The sequence below is a fragment of the Dreissena polymorpha genome, chromosome 15 (genome assembly GCF_020536995.1).
Source record: "Dreissena polymorpha isolate Duluth1 chromosome 15, UMN_Dpol_1.0, whole genome shotgun sequence".
In the NCBI taxonomy this organism is placed as follows: domain Eukaryota; kingdom Metazoa; phylum Mollusca; class Bivalvia; order Myida; family Dreissenidae; genus Dreissena; species Dreissena polymorpha.
The window spans coordinates 5,752,177-5,775,192 of record NC_068369.1 but is presented as its reverse complement, the minus strand read 5'-3'; the positions used below and the strand labels follow the sequence as shown (position 1 = coordinate 5,775,192).

Here is a 23,016-nt window from a genome sequence, read left to right as displayed (position 1 = left end):
ACCCATGTTTAACATCAGATGGCCCGTGTTTAACATCAGTTTACCCATGTTTAACATCAAATGACTCATGTTTTACATCAGATAACACATGTTTAAGATCAGATGTCACATGTGTAAGATCAGATGACCCATGTTTAAGATCAGTGGATCCATGTATTATATCAGATGATCCATGTTTAATATCAGATGACCCATGTTTAAAGGGATCTTTTCACGCTTTGGTAAATTGACAAAATTGACAAAAGTTGTTTCAGATTCGCAAATTTTCGTTTTAGTTATGATATTTGTGAGGAAACAGTAATACTGAACATTTACCATGGTCTAATATAGCCATTATATGCATCTTTTGACGATTTTAAAACCTAAAAATTATAAAGCGTTGCAACGCGAAACGATTGAATAATTTGGAGAGTTCTGTTTTTGTCGTTAAATTTTGTGAAACTACGAAGATTGCTTATATGAGGTATAAAATACGTTAAGTATGTGTACTCGGCGGAATAGCTCAGTAGGCTAAAGCGTTTTTACTTCAGGACTCTGGCAGGACTCCAGGGGTCACTGGTTCGAAACCTGCTCCGGGCAATGTTCTTTTCCTTTTTTTTATTTTATTCTTGATTTTTTACTGGAGCTTTTACGATCCAATGTTTACAATTATCAATATAAAGCATTTTATGAATAAGTAAAAAAATGCCAAAATCTGTGAAAAGGCCCCTTTAACATCAGATGACCAATGTTTAACATCATATGATCTGTGTTTCTCATCATATGACCCATGTTAAACATCAGATGACATATGTTTAACATCACATGACCTATGCTTAACATCAGATGGCCCATGTTTAACATCACATGAGCTATGCTTAACATCAGATGGCCCATGTTTAACATCACATGACCTATGCTTAACATCAGATGGCCCATGTTTAACATCACATGAGCTATGCTTAACATCAGATGGCCCATGTTTAACATCACATGACCTATGCTTAACATCAGATGGCCCATGTTAGTCAATGATAAGTATTAGAGTTTAAATAAAAAACAAATCTGAACTTTCTAATATGATGCCAGTGGTAAGATACGATAATTGTATTACTTTTAGAGTTCCAGCAAGGTAAGAAAAGAGTTGGATACTCGGGTTACAGCAGTGAATAAGTCACCTTTGTTTGTTGAACCATTTGGTAAGTCAAGACACTTAACTCGTGTAAGGTGATAAGCCATAAGTATGTAATCGTGTGAGATCAACCAATTTGTAAACGAATAGTCTATAATAGCACATCACATACCGTTAGAAACTATTTTATTAATTTAATATTCTTTAATACCACACATACTAAAAACTATTATGAAAAGATGAACACGTATAATGTTCGTCAGATTAAAAATTGCAAAATGGGTTTTTAATTACAAAATTTGAATATCAACTTCTGAAATCATTATCACAGATGGATGCGTAAACAATAAATAACGCCATTATTAGTAGATATAAAATCTTCAACGTACAAAAAAATGTACCGTTTGGCGTGTACCGCGTCGAGCACTGACTTCTTAAAAATACATTTTAATTACATGCAACACCTATACAAAACATATCGTTGTGACCTTATTGTAACGTATAATAACACAAGTTCCGATCCGTAGCATTTTTTTTCAAATACAGCTCTTAATAAAAACACAAAAAAAACACAACAGTAACAATTCAAATCTGAAAGATTTTTCGATACCTTATCGGCCATTGAGCAACTTTTTTCTGTCAGTTGCGTAGACCTCTGTTAAAACAACTTAGACTTATGTGTGTTTAAAATTCCTCAATCATTGCTAAGCGACCAACACACACACTTCAAACAAGAATGTCACCAACGTTGGGTAAATTTGGGGCGTCACAGACTCCGGTTTGAGAAGCCCGTCCCTTTGCAACCGAGTGGCAGATTTCAACTATTTTTACCAATTAAGCTCTATTGTTGCTCACAAAAACCCGCGTCTTCGGCTTCCGGCTGTTGATTTTTAGTAATACGATTTTTAAAAAGGCCCCCGGGAATACAGTCACCTATTAAAACGAAGCCAATTAGCACAGTATTATGGATTTCTTATTAAACAACTAAGCATAGACATTCATTATTACACATTTTTGCTAATTTTATCATGTGTTCTGATAAAATGGTTATCTTATATGATCAATAATGAAATATATAACCGCCATAAGTGCAATTTTCCACGGAATTCACATGTGTTTATTAAAGCCCCGTCACGGTGTCCACGGCATCACGTTACGCGTCCTGCTGTTCAAGGGCTGGAATGTTGCTATGGATCGGTGCTGTCAGGTCAGATTTTGACAGCGTTGCATGTTTACTTGACGTCTTAAAAGCGCCTAAATCGTGTGCTAGCGGAGCCTGCAAGTTGTTGTCCGATTGCCTTGAATTTAAAGTGCCGACACACGGCACCACTGACGCCACATTTTCGTTCCCTGGCAACACCGCGACGCATTGGATATTATCGCCCCCTGGAAACGAACCAGCAGGCCGCTCCATCGGAACCCGTTTGTCATGCAGGAGGTGGTAGTCGTCAGTTGTCTTGATTACTGTGGTCGGCGTTTCACTTCCGTCTACGCCATGCTGTTGCCGCTGCTGTGCGTATATCGCCGTCAGGTACGTGTTGTCCAAGGGTGCGGTCTGGTATGTGTCATCTAATGGTGGGTTTAAGGCATCTGAAAGATGGCAGCTGGCGGGTTGAGACAAACAATGAAGTTTAACGGCAAATGAATGAAATATACATACAAATAACTTACTTTTATCAACATCGGAACCTACGTGTACTTTATATGAGCATCGTTCTGAAAACTAGGCTTACTGCGTGTGCGCAAAAGGTCGTCCCGGATTAGCCCGTGCAAACCGCTGCTTTTTGAGATGAGTGTTTCTGTCGGACACTTTATGCTCCTATAACATGTATACTATTACATATTATCGATACAGAACATTTGCTATCATTAGATTACTATGATGGAACCGTGATTGGATCGTTCCATTGAGAACATGCGATCGCAATTTTGTCGTAGTTTTTTTTCAAGCATAGACATATTTTTAATAATAACGCTATTAACATTGTAATTTTTTTTTTAAGATTCTGACACAAACATAAACATTCTTAAGGCCTGTCTGACGCATTGTCCTTTTAGGTTTAATCGGATCAGCAATTGGGGAAATGTGCATGACAGGTGTGTTTGTTACATGTGAACTTTTGAAAAAAACACGCTAGACATTGCCCATTTGTTATAATTCTCTTAATGCATTTTTGTTCAGACAGTGACATAAGATACGGAGTCTAAAAATATGAAGGGAACAAAATGTAGGAGCATTTTCTCCGTGCATACGTACCACATCTCAAACGACATCCGGTCCGCTTGCAGATGCATAGAAGAACCACGAGGAGGACGCACGCGAAAACCGCCAGCGCCACGATGGCTGCCACAGCGCCCCCTGGAAACGCCGTCTGTCCACTCCCGGGCGGCCTTGAATATAGAACACAGACGCCATCGTAAGACTCCGCTCATACATTGCAATTATGTTTCGTTCATTGTTCGTGTGTTGTCAGTATTGCTAAAGGGGGTAATTGGCTATTCATTTATCCAAGCATGATGCAGGGCACACAGGGATATATGTAAATTATCTATTCATTACACCAAGTCTGCAATTGCTTATCTGGGACAACACTTCCCGCCTAAACTAAATTTTTGCTAAGAAGATACTATATTTAAAAGAAAAATACAATAAAGGCGGAAAGTGTCGTTCCTGATTAGTCTGTGTGGAATGCACAGGCTAATCTGGGACGACACTTTACGCACATGCATTAAACGCAAAATTCACAGAGCACGGTCCAAATGTACATATATCAGGCGTTACGGTCTGTAGTAATCGAGTATGCTATAATATGCACAACACCATTGCGTTATTTTGTATTGAAATTGATTAAAGCACCAATGACATTTACATACTACTCAAGCAGTTCCCATGCCTAGACAGTTTACTATATCACACAGACATTCGGCAATTGAAGCTAACGTTGAATATGTGACATAGCCCAAAAGTAATTCGCGATGAGATATAATAACTATTATCATTGACCAATGCTGCTAACTATACAGCATGATATTTATTGCGATCTGCTGTTGAGCCAGATCTCGTCTGCACATACGAGGTGGGTTGCGGGTAGCACTTCCGACAGACGACGCCGTCGGTACATTTTGTTGTTATGGAAGTAGAAGGTCGGTAGATGTAGTACTGCTCAACCGGAAAGTGGAACGCGAGACTGTCATTGAGAATGTCACTGGTACCCAGCTGTAATATACAGACGATTTGTGTCGTGTTCTGTGAAAATTGGGCTTACTGCATGTGCGTAAAGTGTCATCCCAGATTAGCATGTGCAGTCCGCACAGGCTAATCAGGGACGACACTTTCCGCTTTTATGGTAGTTTTAGTTTCAAGGAAGTCCCTCCATATCGAAAATCAAGTTTATGCGGAAAGTGTCGTCCCTGGTTAGCCTGTGTAGACTGCTAGGCTAATCTGCGATGACACTTTACGCACGTGAATTATGCCCAGTTTTCTCAGAACACGATTCATTTGATGAAGTGTTCATCACAGTTACCCATATCTCGTATCAAAGCACAGTGCATATTGTGAGATTACTTTTCTAGTGCGGACATATGTGTCTTGTTCTGTGAAAATCGGTCATTATGCATGTGCGTAAAGTGTCGTACCAGATTAGCCTATGCAGTCCGCACAGGCTAATCAGGGATGACGCTTTCCGCTTTAATGGTATTTTTCGTTGAAAGGAAGTCCCTTTTTACCGAAAATCTAGTTTAAGCGGAAAGTGTCGTCCATGATTAGCCTGTGCGGACTGCACAGGATAATCTGGGACGACACTTTACGCACATGCATTATGCCCAGTTTTCTCAGAACAAGACACATATAAAAACAATCGCGCACATTTTCTTGAAGTCAATTCTAAAACTTGTATGTTTGAGAACAAAACGCTTTTAAAGCATTTCAACGTTTCGAAAAAGCACTTAACCGTCTGGCATTTGCCAGTCTAAACAAACCAAGTTGTTTTAACAGCTACATAAGACAGTTTCTACATAAATGATTAGTTAAATAATAAATCTTGTCTGAAAACGTCAACTTCAAGGTGACCTTTTTTAAGTTTACAGTACATTTCGATCTTATGAAATGCCAGGATCGCATCCTTGGCTGAAAGTTAAATCATTAATAGCATGGACTAAAAGTATGCTTTTAGTTGTTTCCAATTCTCTTTTTTAACAGCGCCTCATCGGTATGAGCATTAAACATATCCATATTTGTACATTTACAATATATGGTCCGGCTATGTTTGTTTGCATCTTCAATTTTAGTAAGATAGATCAAAATAGTTAAATTCTTATAATCTAAGGAGTGACTGACTTCGGTGCAGTCGCCCCTTCATAACCAATACAATTTGATTAAATATGTTCAAACTATGCCATAAATATAACTACTTTTTGTTAATGCATAAACAATATATTGCTAAAAGTGTTTGTATACATTTTATAAAGCGTCTACTCGATTAATTTTCTTCCTGAGATGTTCACGTATTATCGTTGAATGGAACAATGACAACGCACCTTATTGGCTTTCCCATTGACGTCTATGGCGTATATCCGGTAGCCTATCGTGCCGTCGCCGTTGGCGGTGAAGACGCGCCGCGGGGTGGTGTCCAGGGGCTCCGCCAGCTCCTTTTGCAGCTTCACTTCCGTAAGCAGCTGAAAACACAGACAGCAAATGAACTCAGACATAAAACAAAGCTACTGGCAAATCTGTACAAATATGTCTAACATGCAAAATGCATAAGGTGAGTTAATTGTATAAATACGTTATAACGAAAAGTTACCTAACCGCGAGCATTGAAAATTAAGTTCCAGTATATTTAACCAAAACATTCCCATAATGCATTTTCTAATGACATATATTTCGGGCTAAGTTTCGAACGAGGATTTCGTAAACAAACAAAATGGCCAGCGCGGACAGCAAAATTAATGTATCCAAAAGAGCCAAATATTTTTGTATTCGAGAAGTGGTAGTTATTGAAATCTGCATGCACAGCAATCTTGCCAAGCTACGGCTGGAAATAAATGGCAAAGTGAAAGCCGTCGGGAATAAACCACGCAACAGGCCAAGCAGAATTTGACGAATTTGGTACAGTACCTTTGAAGTTATATACATATTTACTTAATAAATAAAACAGTGCATAACAAATTCATGCCATTTAAATAATTTGTTTAAAAAACATACACATTTAAATGATAAAGCTAGTTTCTAGGTCTAAATAAATAAATCACTAGTATCAATTATATGAGTATTAAACACAACTACTTTATAAGCCATATATTTTGAATATTTTGAAATAATAAGCAAAATGTTTATTGTTCAATTAATTTACAAATGACTCTTCCATATAAAAGAAGTGTTACTTATAACTATCTGTCATCAAATTATTTAAAGCAATGCGTGTTACAAACACAAAAAATGAAGAGTGTCAAGAAAGAGTTTATAGATGGAAGGATTAGTATGAGAAAGACGGGTGTTGGTTCGCTCATTCTGTGGATGGCCACCATCAGCCAGGCTATAGTAGGAATGATGCAGGGATTTGAAATATTAAGCGGAATCCCGGTAGCTTCCGACCGCGAGAGCGTTATTGCAGGGACGCCTGTTGTTCTAGATAATGTTTAGAGATAATCGTGGCACGATTTATTGTATTTTTATCTTGCACACTATAATCCAGAACATTATTAATAGTAAATCAAAACTCTATTGCGTTTTTATTGATTATGAAAAAGCATTTGATACTGTTATACATGAAGCTTTGTGGGTCAAATTAGTACAAGCAGGAACAAGCTGTAAAATGTTAAAAATGATCAAGTCTATATATCAGAATGTAAAATCATGTGTTAAAAACCATAAAGATATGTCTTATTCTGAGCTATTTGATGTTACGTTAGGAGTAAAACAGGGTGAACCATTATCACCTTTATTATTTATTTTATTCATTAATGATATAAATGATTGTATTAATATTAATAATTTAACCGAAAAAGATATTCTTTTATTATCTATTTATATGTTATTATTTGCTGATGATATTGCATTATTTACTACAAATCAAGAAAGTCTACAATTACAATTAAATTCTATTTATCAATACTCCTGTAAATGGGGATTACAAATAAATGTAAACAAAACTAAAATTTGCATATTTGAAAAAAGGAAAAGTACATGTTTGTATAGTTGGACTATTAATCAACAGGCTCTCGAAATTGTTGATGAATTCTGCTACTTGGGCCTTAAACTTCACTTCACTGGTAATATATCTAAAGCTATTAAGGCAAATAATGAACAAGCCTTAAAAGCTTACAATCATTTATTGTCAATTTTTAGTAAAGTGAAGCTTAGCACTAAAACAAAACTCTCTCTATTTGACTCCCTAGTTGTTCCAATTATTCTATATGGATCTGAAATATGGGGAATCTACAACATTAAAGAAGTAGATAAACTTAATTTCAAATTTTGTTAAACTATTCTTGGTGTACGCTCACATACTTCTAATGCTGCTGTTTTGGGTGAATTAGGCAGATTTCCTCTTTCTATAATATGTAAACAACGTGCACTCAGTTATTGGGTTAAAATTAAGCAAAACCCGAACTCTTTGATGCACACGGTTTATAACGAGCAATGTAATATTTACAATGAGAATAATAATAATAACACAAATATGTGGTGTGCATTTGTAAAACAACAATTAGATCAACTAGGGCATGGTATATTTTACAATAACTTAAATGACAACTGTTATTATTCTTATGAAATTAATCAAAGAATAAAAGATCAGTTTATACAAAATTGGCATGATACAATTAATAGCCAACCGAAATTAGAATACTACAAAATGTTTAAGACTGAATTCGCTTATGAAAAATATTTAGATTGCATTAATAATAGAAATAATAAACAACAGTTATCCAGATTTAGACTTAGCGCCCATAAATTAGAAATAGAGACTGGTAGATATAATAACATACCCAGAGTTGAACGTAAATGTAAACTATGTAACGCAAACACTGTTGAATCGGAATATCACTTTTTTCTTACTTGCTCCATCTATAAAGATCTACGAACAAAATATTGTATTCGTTCTAACTGGCCAAACTTAGTCAAATTTAAAAATATACTATCTTGTCAAAATACTACAGTAATTAACAATGTTGCAAGATTCATTACTGAGGCAATGAAACTCCGTGATGAAAAATTAGAAGTATTTGCTGCTTCTTAAATTAATGGTGTATGGAATCGTTTATATATTGTTTATTTACTACTTGTTTCTTCTTACATAATTGTCAATTCATTTACTTTTGTAAATGATGTTTGAACACTTTACATAGTTATCTATGTGTACAATTATGTATGTTCTTTGTATTGTACTGGTGTACTTCGACCATAATTTGTTAACTTGAATATGTAAATGGTCAAAGGCATTTTGCCGATGTTCCAATAAAAAAAACTTGAAAACTTGTTCTTACACACGTGTTTTGTTGAAACTGGTGTAATTTTTCTTATTTGGATGTAAGTGCTGGTTTCACGCCTGCATTATACAATAATGTATCCTGGTGCTGAACAAGAACGGTACGAACTATACACTCTTATTAACCAAATGAACTTCTCAGGTTCGTTAAAAGTGGTAAAACATGTAGATGAGAACCTTCGCATTAACGCAAAATGTGTATGGTTTTGATCATTTATAAGATAATACAAGTTTAATAATGTGTAACAGTGTATTTTGTATTCACAGTATCGTTGTTTTAGCACCAACCGAATTGCCGGTTGACTCCGGTTTACACTGTTACACAAGTCATATTTGTGAAGGTTCGCATTTAGTTTGATTATCTTGTTAATGAAGATATTTTTCACACAAGTTGTGTGAGGAATGTGTGTGAGGAAATAAGTATATGATGAACTTTTACATTAAATTTAATCCGATAATCATTCGTTCAACTGTCCAATATTGCTTATTTCAATTGCGAAACATTATTTTATTTTGTACACGACTTATTTAAGCAACGGCCATAGTTGTACATCAAGGTATCACATTTTTACGTCTGTCGAATAATATGAATAATTTGAGCGTAGGCTTTTGTCATTGTTTTGCCCACAGATTTATATGTTGTGCATTTGAAAGTCTGCCATTCTTTGTTGATGTATATTGATATTCGATTCTTTTCTTTTACAATGAATTATTCACATGGCATAAAACATTGTCATAAAACATTAGTTTTAATTCTGATATATCTGATATCTCTGAACTAAAAATCCTCCGTTATTTTGTTATATGGATTATTTAAAGGTAAGGTATATTGAATGTTTTTGTTCTTGTTTGTTCTTTTGTGGTATAAAATATTTTCATTTTACAGATGCAGTTTTTCATTCGATTTGGTCTGTTGACCTGTAAATGGCTAAAGTTTAGTAATGAGCTACTACTATAATTATGTGGTCGCAAGGAGCATGCAAATGTATTGTGTGCTGGCGCTTTCTGTTCACAAAAGTCGGTTCCTGTTCTCCTACCGGATAAATCATTCAAACATTTGTTGCACCCGATCACACGCGGCATAACCCGAAAAAAGCATCAAGCATTTTCTGTGCGACCTTAAGATTGTTTTCCGAGGTCAGAAATCGTATTGCCATGTCTTTAAAGGTCGAATGAAGCGCCTGTAAATGTCGTCACAGCTCTTAAAACGGTGGCAATATTTACCATAAAGGTATGTCCTATCGATTGAAAGAAGTTCAATGGAGCATTCAAGCTAAGCGCTATAATTATATGTTGACGTGTTGCTAATTGTTGGTTACGTCTGATAGCTGGTCGTCGTCTACTTCCTATCATGTTCTTTAATTTGTGATGCTTGCCGTCGCCGTAGATTTTCGTCGTGTAAATTGAATGTTTAGTAGTCAAAATGGTCTACGTCGTCTATAGTTAGAGTCTATAATGTCGGCCATTTTGTCTAGTTATCTCGCGGTTACCAGAACTTAATCAGCTAGAGTATCAGGGTATTTTAAACCATGTTTAAACCTATTGGTGTATCTCACCAAAGTTTATACAAACGTTTGCGGAAAAGTTACCAACACGTTTAATATAATTAGCGTACCACGCCGGTGGAATTGTAGTACTCCGGACAGACAGACAGAGTGGAGCCGCACACTTTCTGCAGGGTGGACGCCGCCCCCTTTAACAGCACGGACACGGCTCGTTCAGCGAACGGCGCCCATGAGTCGATACTGAACACGCCTTTAGCTCCATCCAGATTCTCAGTGCCGCTAAAATTAGGAAAGGGATAAAATAGGACGATACTGAACATGCATTTAGATTTATCAAGGTTCTCTTTGTCGCTGAAATTATGATGTTGGGTATAAAATAGTCGATACTTAACACGCGGTTTGTTTCATCAAGGTTCTTAGTGCCGCTAAAATGATGATGGTGATTATTATTGAAACATCCTTGTATATTATGTATCGTGATTGTGTTGATGGTTTTCCTGATGGAAATGATGATGATGGTGGTGGATAATATTGAAATGCATGATGTTGCTTTTGGATATCGGAACGTCGGTGATGGTGAAAGTGGTTATGTAATGTATGATGATGGTGATGCTGGGATATGATGAAGATAAAGCAATAAGCTGTGATGATGATGATGCGTGATGATGGTCGGCGATTGTGATGAACGATCATGTGATGTTCAAGTAAACCGGTTAAATGGCAACGGATGCCTCAACTGAAATGTATTGTAACGTAGAATTTATTTTATTACACAATCATCATATGCTCTTACTTGCATTTCCTATTAAAAGATTTGTCAAAGCTGCTCTCAAGGTAACAGCCATAGATCATCTCCAGGTAGGGTCGGAACCATGGATTCTCCTTGTTGTCGGGCCGCAGTGCCTTTAGGTGGGACTCGAACCCATCAGTGGTCCACCAAAGGCGAGAGGCCACTGTTATCGTGCCCTGGAGGTTCCGGTACCTGGACATGTCACTACGCAACCCCCAACCTTCGGACGCGATGAAGAGGAACTCGTAAAGAGCCAATTTCAAGTTCAAGTAGCCGATAATATACTCCAGCTCGAACGATCCGATGAAAGCGACGACTATTTGCGATTCCTTAGACTTACGGAGCGACTCCACGATGGATGTCAGGTTGGTATTCTTGGACACGCCAATCTCGTTGCCGATACAGAGGTTGTAATCCGGCTTCGCCGCGAGTGTCTGTATAAGACTCCTTCCACCCTCGCCATAGATCGTCTCACTGTATATGACCTGGATAGTACTGCCCCCGAGCGCCTTCACGATCTTGAGTAGCGTCGCTGCTTGGTAGTCGTCGGCGCTTGGGACGCGCAGGAAGTACGGATATACGTCGCGATCGCTAAGCGACGGTGCCGTGGAGGCGTAGCTTATCTGTACGAGACCCAGTCGGCTGGTGATCTTGGCGGCAGCCGTGCTTACGTCACTGCCCCAGCCCCCTACATATCCCAGGATCTTTTCGGCCACCGGCTCATACTTCCCGTCGACGTAAACTCCCAGTCTGTGCAGCGTCAGAATCTTCTCCTGTATAATTTGTGGATCGTTGCAGCTATCAACCAGGATAACTCCGATCTTGGCACCACCAAACGCGCCGCTTCGAGTCGATATTCCATATCGGATCGCTTCAACAATGTCCAGGCCGCCTCTTTTAATATCACCGCATTTTAGAGGCGTGGTGCCCGAATTGTGCACGGGGACAATCCCAACGATGTACATGTCACCCTTGTGATAAAGAACGGACGGGTCCGACCTTTGACTCAGACAGAAATCTGATCGGTAGCCATCCGTACACTGTGACTTCCGGATATTGGGCCAAGTCAGCACAGTGTTGTTATCTTCATAGTCACGAATGTCTGACAGCAGGGACTTGTCCAGGGAGGTCAGCTTACTATACGTGGCAACCTGTATGACGCGTTAAACATACATTGTAATTTAATTTCCGTACAGTAAGACTGAGTAGTTTAATACTTTTTCATACACTTAAAGAGGTAACTTTGGAAAATACAATAAAAAGAGAATACATGTACTATCGGGAATGCCTACTGGCAATGATTACTTGAATTTATCCGACAAGATGAAGAAAGGTTTTCTAACCCTATCATGGTATTATAAATAATATACAATATTTATAACAAAATCTTAAGTTAGAAAATCAAAATATTAGAGATTATTTGTTGAAAGCAATAACCAAAACATATTAAAATAAGTTAATTGAACCTTCGTTGTTTTCTAGAACAATTATTGGGGATCTTTTCCGGTTACACCACGTTAAAGTCATTAACAATTCAAATAAAAAGCAGAGTAACAAATCAAAATAGCGCTAGTTGTCTCGACTCAAATTTAATCTGCATTTCGATTGTAACACTCAAGTAGAACACAGATTTTGTTCTAACTTAAATTCGTGGTTCACCAAAGCAAAAGATCATAAAACGAAGATGACTACCATTTTCCTGGGCATATAACAAGTACTTTGTGTCTTTGGAGGAGATCTAAAGAACGCTCCCTCAGCGGATGTCGAACCCGTGACCTCCCGGTCGTTAGACGGACACCATATCCATTACACCACGGCGACATTCACTTACCTTGATGAGGCAAGGGGCATCTTTCTGGGCACACCGCTGGGAATCCAGTCGGTGGTTGTAGAGCTCATACTCGGGGAACATGTTGCTGGGTACGAACTTCACGTCGGAGGAACCCTCGAACCGCACGGTCAGCGCGGTCAGCAGGTGCTGGCTCTGAAACTCCTGCAGGCGTAAACCACCAAAGTCACGATCAAAGGTGATGTTCTGGTTTTGAATAGCATCTATAAAGGCGGACCGTTTGGTCATATTCGCGAGTTTGAACGCATCACAGGCCCCGCCGGTCAGGCACGCCGCCGAGTGAACGCGCTTGACGGAAAACGCTGTTACAAGAGCGGACTGAATGGCGTATTGCGTGTACATTGACTGCGCGGCGTGCATGGTCTGTTCCTCTGGCGCCATTGGGCGGCAATAGTTCGCTTGCACCTCATTGAAAAACTGACAGTTCATGAGACCTTCGAACATTTCTTTGAAATATCGATTCGCGTTGGCTTCTGCTTTCAGTGTCTGCGATATTGTAAGACTGTTCTTCCAGTGGGTTTGAAACTCTGAAATTATTCGCCGAGGGGGGCTTAACACAAACGCGCCTTTCGAAACATTAGGAAATTTGCCTTCAAAATATGTCCCGGTTTCCGAAAGAATTAAACTGGGCCTGTTGAAGTGAGCAGATTTGTTGTCGTTTTCCAGATTTTGTATTGCTTGGAACAAAGCCTCAACAATTTGATAGCTTCCGAACACTATAATACCGCTTACGGGCGGCTCGTCCCTTGTATCATTGATCTTGTATACCTCGTTCCTCACTACATCTTCTAGCACGGTGACATTGTATTTCTCGGGCTCTATTGCAACGCTGCCAACCACACATATATCGGAGCCGACGAGTCTCTCCGATAGCTCCCAGAAGCCGCCACGTCCGTACGTGTCGTTCATGTAGATCACCGTGAGCATCGTCCAGCGAGCCGCCACGAGAAACTCGTGCATTACCTGCCAACACGAGATTGGACGGTGAATTGGCGGTTATTTGTGTCTTGTTCTGTGAAAATTGGGCAAAATGCATGTGCGCAAAGTGTCGTCCCAGATTAGCCTGTGCAGTTCGCACAGGCTTATCAGGGACGACACTTTCCGCTTTAATGGTATTTATCGTTTAAAGGAAGTCCTTTTTTACTGAAAATCTAGTAAAAGCGGAAAGTGTCGTTCCTGATTAGCCTGTGCGCACTGCACAGGCTAATCAGGGACGACAATTTACGCACATGGATCATGCCCAGTTTTATCAGAACTAGACACATTTATACTCAGTAGCCTCGCACAGATTTGAGGATCGATCAGTGAAAAAACTTCATTATATAACACCTAATTTTGAATGTTTACAATATGCTTTATTTACCTAATCTAGATAACATTCACAAGATACTTCATAAAGATAACAAACGAAAAGACCGCATGGTCGAAACAAAGTTTCGTCACAGCGTGACGGTATGGGTTGTTAGATAAATTTTGGTCATAAACATGTTAAAGTAACATTAAAAGAGAGACAATAAAACGCATCAAGAGCGTCATGCACTACCTGAACTTGAATATCGTCTGCTGGGATGGTCCTGAAGAAGTTCCGGTACAGCTCGCGGTTGCGCAGTGAGGCGGACGTGGCACCCCAGCTGACCTGCAGCAAACGATACTGGTCAGGTAGCGGACTGAGCATGCGCGAGATTGCTTCAGACTCGGAACTGAAGTCGGAGCCGATTACACCTGACAGAAATAAGTTCGAAGGTCAACATCTCATAATTACCAACGTTTAATGACAGTTACACTTTCACGAAATATAACGTAGCCTAATAACTTTATATATTTAACATTTGAGAAAGTCGTATTTTTACAAAAACAACAATTTCATAGTGTGGCCTTAGTGCAATTTATAATTTAAAATATCCAGACGATTTACCGATAAGCTGTCAGTTTCCGATTATTTTTTTGTCTGTCACATTTGGTAATTTATTTGATAACAATAAAAAATAATGTGTTTCGTTTTTGTTTTACTTAAATTTTGTTTTATTTATTGCATCATCACAATCTAATGATAACGCTATTCATATTTGTTCGACTGAACATTTAATACATCTGAAAAATCCCACCTCTAAACACATGATCTCAGTTTATATATGAATCATTGCACCGTTGATATTTACGCTGACTAACAAAGAACGGATCATGACTTAACCTTTTTATGCCTAGTGGACTCTACCATCCTTCTAAATTGGATCAATTTATTTCCAAAATTAGGGATGTCTAGTATATGTATTTCTATATTTACAATATTTCTTACAGAAATTCCTTTAAGCAAACAGCGCAGACCCTGATGAGACGCCGCATCATGAGGAGGCTCATCTGGGTCTACGCTGTTTGCCAAAGCTGTTTTTTCTAGACGCTAGACATAAATGGGTTAATATAATTTTCGAAATACGCGTGTTTTTCATATTTGTCACCGTTTTTTAAAACAGTTTTATCACCGTTATAGTGTTATTAAATGACAATATGTTTGTAAACAAAGATTATCGCGATTCGCGACACCCCCAAATTTAAAAGTAATTTATTAATTACACCTACTATTTAATTGGCTGTTTATGTTTAATCCATTTCACCATGTATACGACCTACGTCCAGCTGGTTTTTCAATGTATTATATATTAAAATAAAGCTATTCACTTTTTGTATTATCTTGACAGTATACGCCGGACAACCATATATATTTGATTCACATGTCTTCTTTTCATGCGGGACGTTAGGGCCTCGCATGATCCTGTTGATATGACTATGTGTGGACTTAAAAAGCTCCGTGTTAGAAGAAAATTAACATTAATAAACATTTCTTCAAGTTTTGTGCGTCTTTTTACCACCGAATTACGCAACACATATTGGTTTTGATGCCGTGATCATGATCGAAGCAAAGTTCAAAACTCAAAACCACGGTTACAGGCCACGGAAGTGGATTACTATTTTGAAGATAAGGTTTGTTCATTTATAGATGATGGCCTTATTAATTTTTGGAAAGGGAATTTACGAAAGTCAGAATTATTTTACTTTGTAATGTATTATAGGAATATAGAGCAATTTACAAAGCAATCATTCCAGTATACAATGAGCAAAGTGCTGCATCTTTTAATATCGTATTGTAGAAGGTACTATAATACTGCTTTAACTCACTGAATTATAAGTATCAATCTGAAATGTAGTTTATTATCTTTTGTTTTTGGTAGCAAAACTACACTAGGACGAGTATTAATTCTTATTTAGTCCAATACTTCAAGAATCAAACGAATACAATTTTGTTTTGATTGATATTTGTTGAACAATTTGCGATCAATAAGGAATTTAAAAATAAATAAGAATATTCCTAGAGATTTACTTAATATCGCGTATTATTACACATTGGAACCTTTTTAATATGTTTCAAAAATCATTCGGTTGAATATGAAAAATATAATGTCTAAAAGGCAATAGGGAGCATTCTAGACACGTCGGAAAAATATACATTTACAGTATTTCATTGATAAAGAACGAAGTTTGATAAGTAATAGCTTAGTAAAACGTTTTTTTTTCAAGCAAATGTTTTAAAATAAGCGCTATATTTATGTTTAACCTATTTATGCCTAGCGTCTAGAAAAAAAAACTTGGCAAACAGCGTAGACCCAGAGGAGACGCCGCATGATGCAGCGTCTCATCTGGGTCTGCGCTGTTTGCCTAAAGGAATTTCTATAAGAAATATTCTAAATAAAGAAATAAATAAACTAGACATCCCTAATTTTGGAAATAAATTGATCCAATTTAGAATGATGGCAGAGTCAACTAGGCATAAATGGGTTAATTAGAAGGTGTGTCAGCGTGGTATATAACGTTGATAAAGCGCAGGTATTTAGTGTTATTCTGTGTAAATTATTCTTTGCAACTTTCGAAAGAACATCCGAATACATTTTAATTTACCGAAATAAGTTAAAATTACAATTTTCATAAATCGTATTGCTATAATTGATTGAATTGATTAATAGCAGTCAATCCGGAAGTGGGATAAATTAAAACGCGTTTAACAGAACACGAAACAGAATTTCATATAAAACGATTCTTACATGAAGATTTTATTGAGGTGAGGGATCCAGTATAAAGATTGTTACTTTAAGTTATTGTTGTTTGTTAGTATATTTAATGTCGACATTCGATTACGTGCTTAAATATGATATGATTAATTTACAATATTTATTAACCTCAGTGTTCGATGTGTAAAATATCCATTAACAATTGTTTAACATAAAATACATGCAACACTCTGAGGATGTCATTATATGTTTAATCAGCAAGAACCATTACACATTTAGAATACAATTTGTTGTGGGACTCGTTCATCTCAGTTTTATTGAAATGTCATATGGCACGGAAAGACGATTGTTATTGCAAAAGTCTATATTACTAACAGCCAGTAATGACACTTTATTTCTACATTCGTGCCAATATTACCAGGCTGACTGTTCCGTTTGGCAACATTGTTTGATATACAATTCTAAAACAATCTTTATTTTATCATTACACTTATTAACATTTATATACAAAGAGATGTTATATTGAGTACCTCTGCACAGTGTGTAAGATTTCTATTTTTAACCCATTAATGCCTAGCGGACTCTCCCATCCTTCTAAATTGGATCAATTTATTTCCAAAATTAGGGATGTCGAGTATATTTATTTCTATATTAAGAATATTTCTTACAAAAATCCATGTAAGCAAACAGCGCATACCCTGATGAGACGCCGCATCATGCGGCGTCCCATATGGGTCTACGCTGTTTGCCAAGTCCTTTTTTCTAGACGTTAGGCATAAACTGGTTAATTTATTAAGAAGACTAGTATGAACATAACCTGTCGTATCAAACCATAAATCCGGTAATTGAATGCTAATTAATTTTGAAACTTGCCAAGTATGTGATAAAATCTGAAACTTGTAATGTAATATCATACCGAGATCTATTAAACTCGCCTTGGTAATGTATACATGTTCTTTTTCATTTACGTAATTTATTTACCCATTCATGGTATTGAAAAATTAATAATACGAGACATTTGATACTGGAGCATTTACGTCATGCCACAGCCACATCGAGTTTTACTGTAATTCAAGCATGGAGATCTGGGATTAATACGTTTGCCCGTATAACTGTCCGGCTTTGTTTAATGCAAAATTACAATGAGCTGATAAATATGTATTACTCGTTTATAAAATTTATTTCTTTACATAAAACACGCGCACATGATTTCTTAACGCAATACACATTGAACAAAAACTATACGGAAAGTGTTTAAAGGGATCTTTTCACGCTTTAGTAAATTGACAAAATTGAAAAAAGTTGTTTCAGATTCGTTTTAGTTATGATATTTGTGAGGAAACAGTAATACTGAACATTAACCATGCTCTAATATAGCCATTATATGCATCTTTTGACGATTTTAAAACCTAAAAATTATAAAGCGTTGCAACGCGAAACGATTGAATAATTTGGAGAGTTCTGTTTTTGTCGTTAAATTTTGTGAAACTACGAAGATTGCTTATATAAGGTATAAAATACATCAAGAATGTGTACTCGGCGGAATAGCTCAGTAGACTAAAGCGTTTTTACTTCAGGACTCTGGCAGGACTCCAGGGGTCACTGTTTCGAAACCTGCTCCGGGCAATGTTCTTTTCCTATTTTTAGTTTTTTTTCTTGATTTTTTACTGGAGCTTTTATGATCCAATGTTTACATTTATCAATATAAAGCATTTAATGAATAAGTTAAAAAAAAATGCCAAAATCTGTGAAAAGGCCCCTTTAACTTATTGATACCATTTATTTTCCGAAAACACAAACAACCTCACACTGCACGTTACTGTTCTTGTACATACATCGGGGCAATTAAATACGCATCTTTATGGATAATTTTGAAGCACGCTGTTTTTTTTACAGAATACTGTCTTTATGAAGGATCGTTCTTAACAGAGTTTACTTGACTATGCTACAGATAAATGAGTCTATATGAAGTATCGTTTTCTTTAACGTAACTGCGTTTTAATCAAGAATCATACTTTATAGAGTAAATAAGTCTATGTGGCAGACTGAAGGCGTCTATATGAAGTATATGTCTTGATATCATACATGTGTATATAATAAATGAGTCTATTGCAGTATAGATCTTTACAGCGTAAATACCTCTATAATAAATGAGTGTATTTAAGTATAGATGTTAACAGAGTAAATGCGTCTACATATATGAAGTATAGATATTTACAGCGCAAATGCGTCTATAAACATTTGCAGACTTCTCTAACGCAACATGTATTCAAATCAATATAGCTCCCTTGTTTTAGAACGGATTTTGTTGAAATTTGGACTCAGACTAGTTCAACACATATCTTATACTTCATGTAAATTTAATTGAAATTGGTCATCATTACACTATCATACAAAGCAAATTTAATAAATCACCGAAAAAGTAAAATTCGCAAAATCGTACATCGTAAAATAAAAATGGAAAAAGTTAAACGCACTAACTTACACGTCTTAATGACCGACCGGCTTGCAACATCGCGCCCATTCATATTAATACGAGCCATATCGTTTTTCTAATTAATGCTATGTTTTCCGGTTGTAAAACCCCACCGAGAATGATGAAATTGAAATTCAATTGGAATTATATAGCGTTTTACTTAACTTGGTGAAATTTAGAACGCAGCATTTTTCAAACTTGTATATCTCAGTAATGAGTTAATATTGTGATGTAGCATTGTACATGTGATCATTTGACAACAATATGTGCAAGCAAACGATAAAATCATTCATCCGTGACCATCGGATGCTTCAGCAAGTGGCTAAGGTAGCCTGCAACATGCCGATTGCGCTCTTGAAATTGTATACGAGACATTTGATTTTTAAATATTTTTTTTCTGGTGTATCAACCCATCTAAAATGAAGAAATTGAAATTAAATTAGATTCATATCGCGTTTCACCATTTTCACGTGCAAAAAGATGAAAACAAACCTACCCCACGTGCAATAGCGCCTGATTATCACGGATGAATGATTGTATCGTTAACTTGCACAGAATATAGTCAAATAATTACATGTACAATTTTAAATTAAAATCTTAACTTATTACTGAGATATTCAAGTTTGAAAAGTGTTTCGTTAGAAAAGTCTCCACGCGTATATGAAGTAGAGATCTTCGCAGCATAACTGTAATATGTATCGTTCTTTAAAGAGTAACATGGTTATCTATATAGTATCGTTCTTCTCAGACTGGACGAGTCTGTTTGAAAATAAAACATCTTTACTGAACGAATATTTTGCGTTTTGTTAAACAGAAACTGAAAGAGTCTTATGCTGAATGACGGACACATTAAGGCCATATATAGATAACAAAAGATGACGGCATTATCGGTTTTGTTATATCAGGTGATGGTAAGAATAAAATGATGACAACGCTTACCAAGTATGTTATATATTAACCCATTTATGCCTAGTGGACTCTCCCATCCTTCTAGATTGGATCAATTTATTTCCAAATTAGGGATGTCTAGTATATTTATTTCTATATTAAGAATATTTCTTACAGAAATTCCTTTAAGCAAACAGCGCAGACCCTGATGAGACGCCGCATCATGCTCATCTGGGTCTACGCTGTTTGCCAAGGCCATTTTTTCTAGACGCTAAGCATAAATGGGTTAAAACGATCAGGCAGTAACTCGCAATCGTGTGTATCATACACCAATGCCCCCTTTTTATTTAATGCTTTCCGGTGGTTTATAGAGAAATATCAGTGAATTAAAACTGATATTGCACCGTTTCAATAATGTGCACTGTTATACTATTTCAGCAAAAATACAAAATAATCATTTGTAATCATTATATAAAAAAGAAATCTGTTGGATTTGGTTGATTTTCGATTTTAATTCACACGTGATCATAGAACAAAAATATGTGCTGCTCCACTCGTGAAAATGTTTTTTTCTATGATCACTCGTGAATTCAAATCTATATTCCACCAAAATCTAATTTATATCATCTTTTTAAAGACAGCATAAACTTTATTGTTAACTGGAAGTAATATGAGCTACTTCAAAACATCGACTGATGTAAGAACATCCTGTTGAAGTGAAATAAATAATATATCAGGCAGCTTTATATTCGGTGGATACGCAGTTGTATAGAAAAAAATATAATATGTGAATAACTCTCCTCCGTTTATAAAATATTTAAACTTGAGGCGCATGTTGTATTCAATTTTAATCGAATTGATGTAAATGATCTACATTTTGACATTTGCAATTATAAATATCGCTTTTCACAAACCAACTCGTAGAAGTTTTAGAATTAACCCATTTATGTCTAGTGGGCTCTCCCATCCTTTTTAATTGGATCAATTTATTTTAAAAAGTAGGGATGTCTAGTAAATTTATTTCTATATTTAGAATATTTCTTACAGAAATTCATTTAAGCAAACAGCGCAGACCCGGATGAAACGCCTCATCATGCGGCGTCTCATCTGGGTCTACGCTGTTTGCCAATGCCATTTTTCTAGACGCTAGGCATAAATGGGGTAATGTACTTCTGAAATTCGCCAAACTATAAAGGTTGTCTAAGTGTAAGTTTGAGAATATAATTACGAGGGCCCGATTTCACAAAGATGAAGAGCCTAGAACTGAAACTAACGAGGCTCAGATGTCCACTATACCATAAATCCAAGATTGTTTTTTTTCTGTGTCTCCAAGTATCGTTAATTTATGTAATTGAACGTGCGTTCAAAATACTCTGGGACGAAAGCATTGTTATTTGATTTGCAATATGATTGATGCAAATGTTTCCATTCATTTCTGAGTTCGAGTTTATATGCTTGATATGCTTCAGAATACGTGCACAGTGATGGTGTCTAGAAATCAAGGTGGACTGTCGTGCAGATCATACTGTCAGTAGCTAACGACTGTCCTAGTTGAATCAGATGTCCAGCTCAATGGCCATAGAACTAATTTCACGACCCATCTCTACACAGACTATATTGCCACACTGGGTTTTCAAATCACGCTTCCCGGACTGATACTCTACCAATAGACTAGCGCTCTAACAATAGACTAGCGCTTTAACAATAAACTAGCTTACCGACGACGTCGATTGTGTCGTTGTTTCCCATCTCCACAATCAGTTGGTGTGTAACCTGGGTGGCCCTCTCTACGGACTGACACGTCGGGCTCACCCTCAGACCTCAATAATAATAATAATAATAATAATAATAATAATAATAATAATAATAATAGTATAAATAATAATAATAATAATAATAATAATAATAATAATAATACTAATAATAATAATGAAATAATAATAATGATAATAAATACCCCGATATTTCATAGTAAATGGACCAGTTCTTGAAAAAAAACACATCCAGAATGTTACACTTGAAATAACGCCGAACAACGAAGAGAGCTACGTATTTCCTATTAAACGCTCATTTTTGAAAAATAAATATTACCAGTACGATCAACTGCGGTGTTTTCAGTACACTGAATAGGATTGTTAGCTTACCATATTAGGAAATTTGCGATGATCTTTGACGTGTATCGATATTAAATATATAACTATTTGAAATGTATCAAGTTGTGAACTTAACGGACCAACAATTAAAAATCACGAGATCAATTAAAAATCACGAGATCGTAAGAGAGTGTTCCAAATGTCTGTGTGGATCAGAGTTTATTAACAGGTAATCTCGAGTCTTCACGACAACTTTACGTACTGACCTGAACCATGTGACCTTTCAGGGAAAAACATTATTTTTTAGCCAAAGTAGGTCCAATTTTACCCCGGAAGCCCGGTTATTCGCCAAACAAATATGTACAAAACACGCTGATCCCTTTTTAGGGACCATTTGTAGAAAAGTAAATACTAAGTCTATGGGTTGGTTGACTTCCAAATCAGTGACTTACCCAGCTTCAAACCGTTGGTGAAGTTGACGTCGTTCAGCCGCCCAAGCGTCCACTTGATTGCGTTGATCGCTTGCAGCACCTCCACAACCGGTACGCGACACGAGCTGTCGGAGTACACGGAGCCGATAAACTCGATGTAGACGTCTCCCGGAAGTAGCACTGTTCCCAGCCCTTTGACGCTGATGAAACAAAACGTAAGTGCACACAACGGCGCTAGAAGCACCCGCGCTCTTTGCTGCATATTGGGATAAGGGGTTTTCAGATCTACAAACGAAATGCACGAAGTAATATAATCAACATATAG

General features: G+C 36.7%; 1 protein-coding gene across 2 annotated transcripts in view; it reads right to left on the bottom strand.

Annotated features, from left to right (window-relative positions):
* Positions 1–1,327: 1,327 nt before the first annotated feature.
* LOC127860953 (uncharacterized) overlaps positions 1,328–23,016 on the bottom strand; it is a 37,775-nt gene continuing 16,086 nt past the window's right edge. For both annotated transcript variants that reach the window (XM_052399280.1, XM_052399281.1), the window contains exons 2-11: positions 22,713–22,976; positions 21,886–21,987; positions 14,286–14,464; positions 12,725–13,705; positions 10,897–12,044; positions 10,214–10,382; positions 5,648–5,785; positions 4,186–4,328; positions 3,369–3,502; positions 1,328–2,701 (exon numbers count right to left, since the gene is read on the bottom strand). In XM_052399280.1, the coding sequence (XP_052255240.1) occupies positions 2,265–2,701; positions 3,369–3,502; positions 4,186–4,328; positions 5,648–5,785; positions 10,214–10,382; positions 10,897–12,044; positions 12,725–13,705; positions 14,286–14,464; positions 21,886–21,987; positions 22,713–22,953 (3,672 nt within the window). In that variant the 5' untranslated portion in view covers positions 22,954–22,976 and the 3' untranslated portion in view covers positions 1,328–2,264. The remainder of the gene's footprint in view (positions 2,702–3,368; positions 3,503–4,185; positions 4,329–5,647; positions 5,786–10,213; positions 10,383–10,896; positions 12,045–12,724; positions 13,706–14,285; positions 14,465–21,885; positions 21,988–22,712; positions 22,977–23,016) is intronic.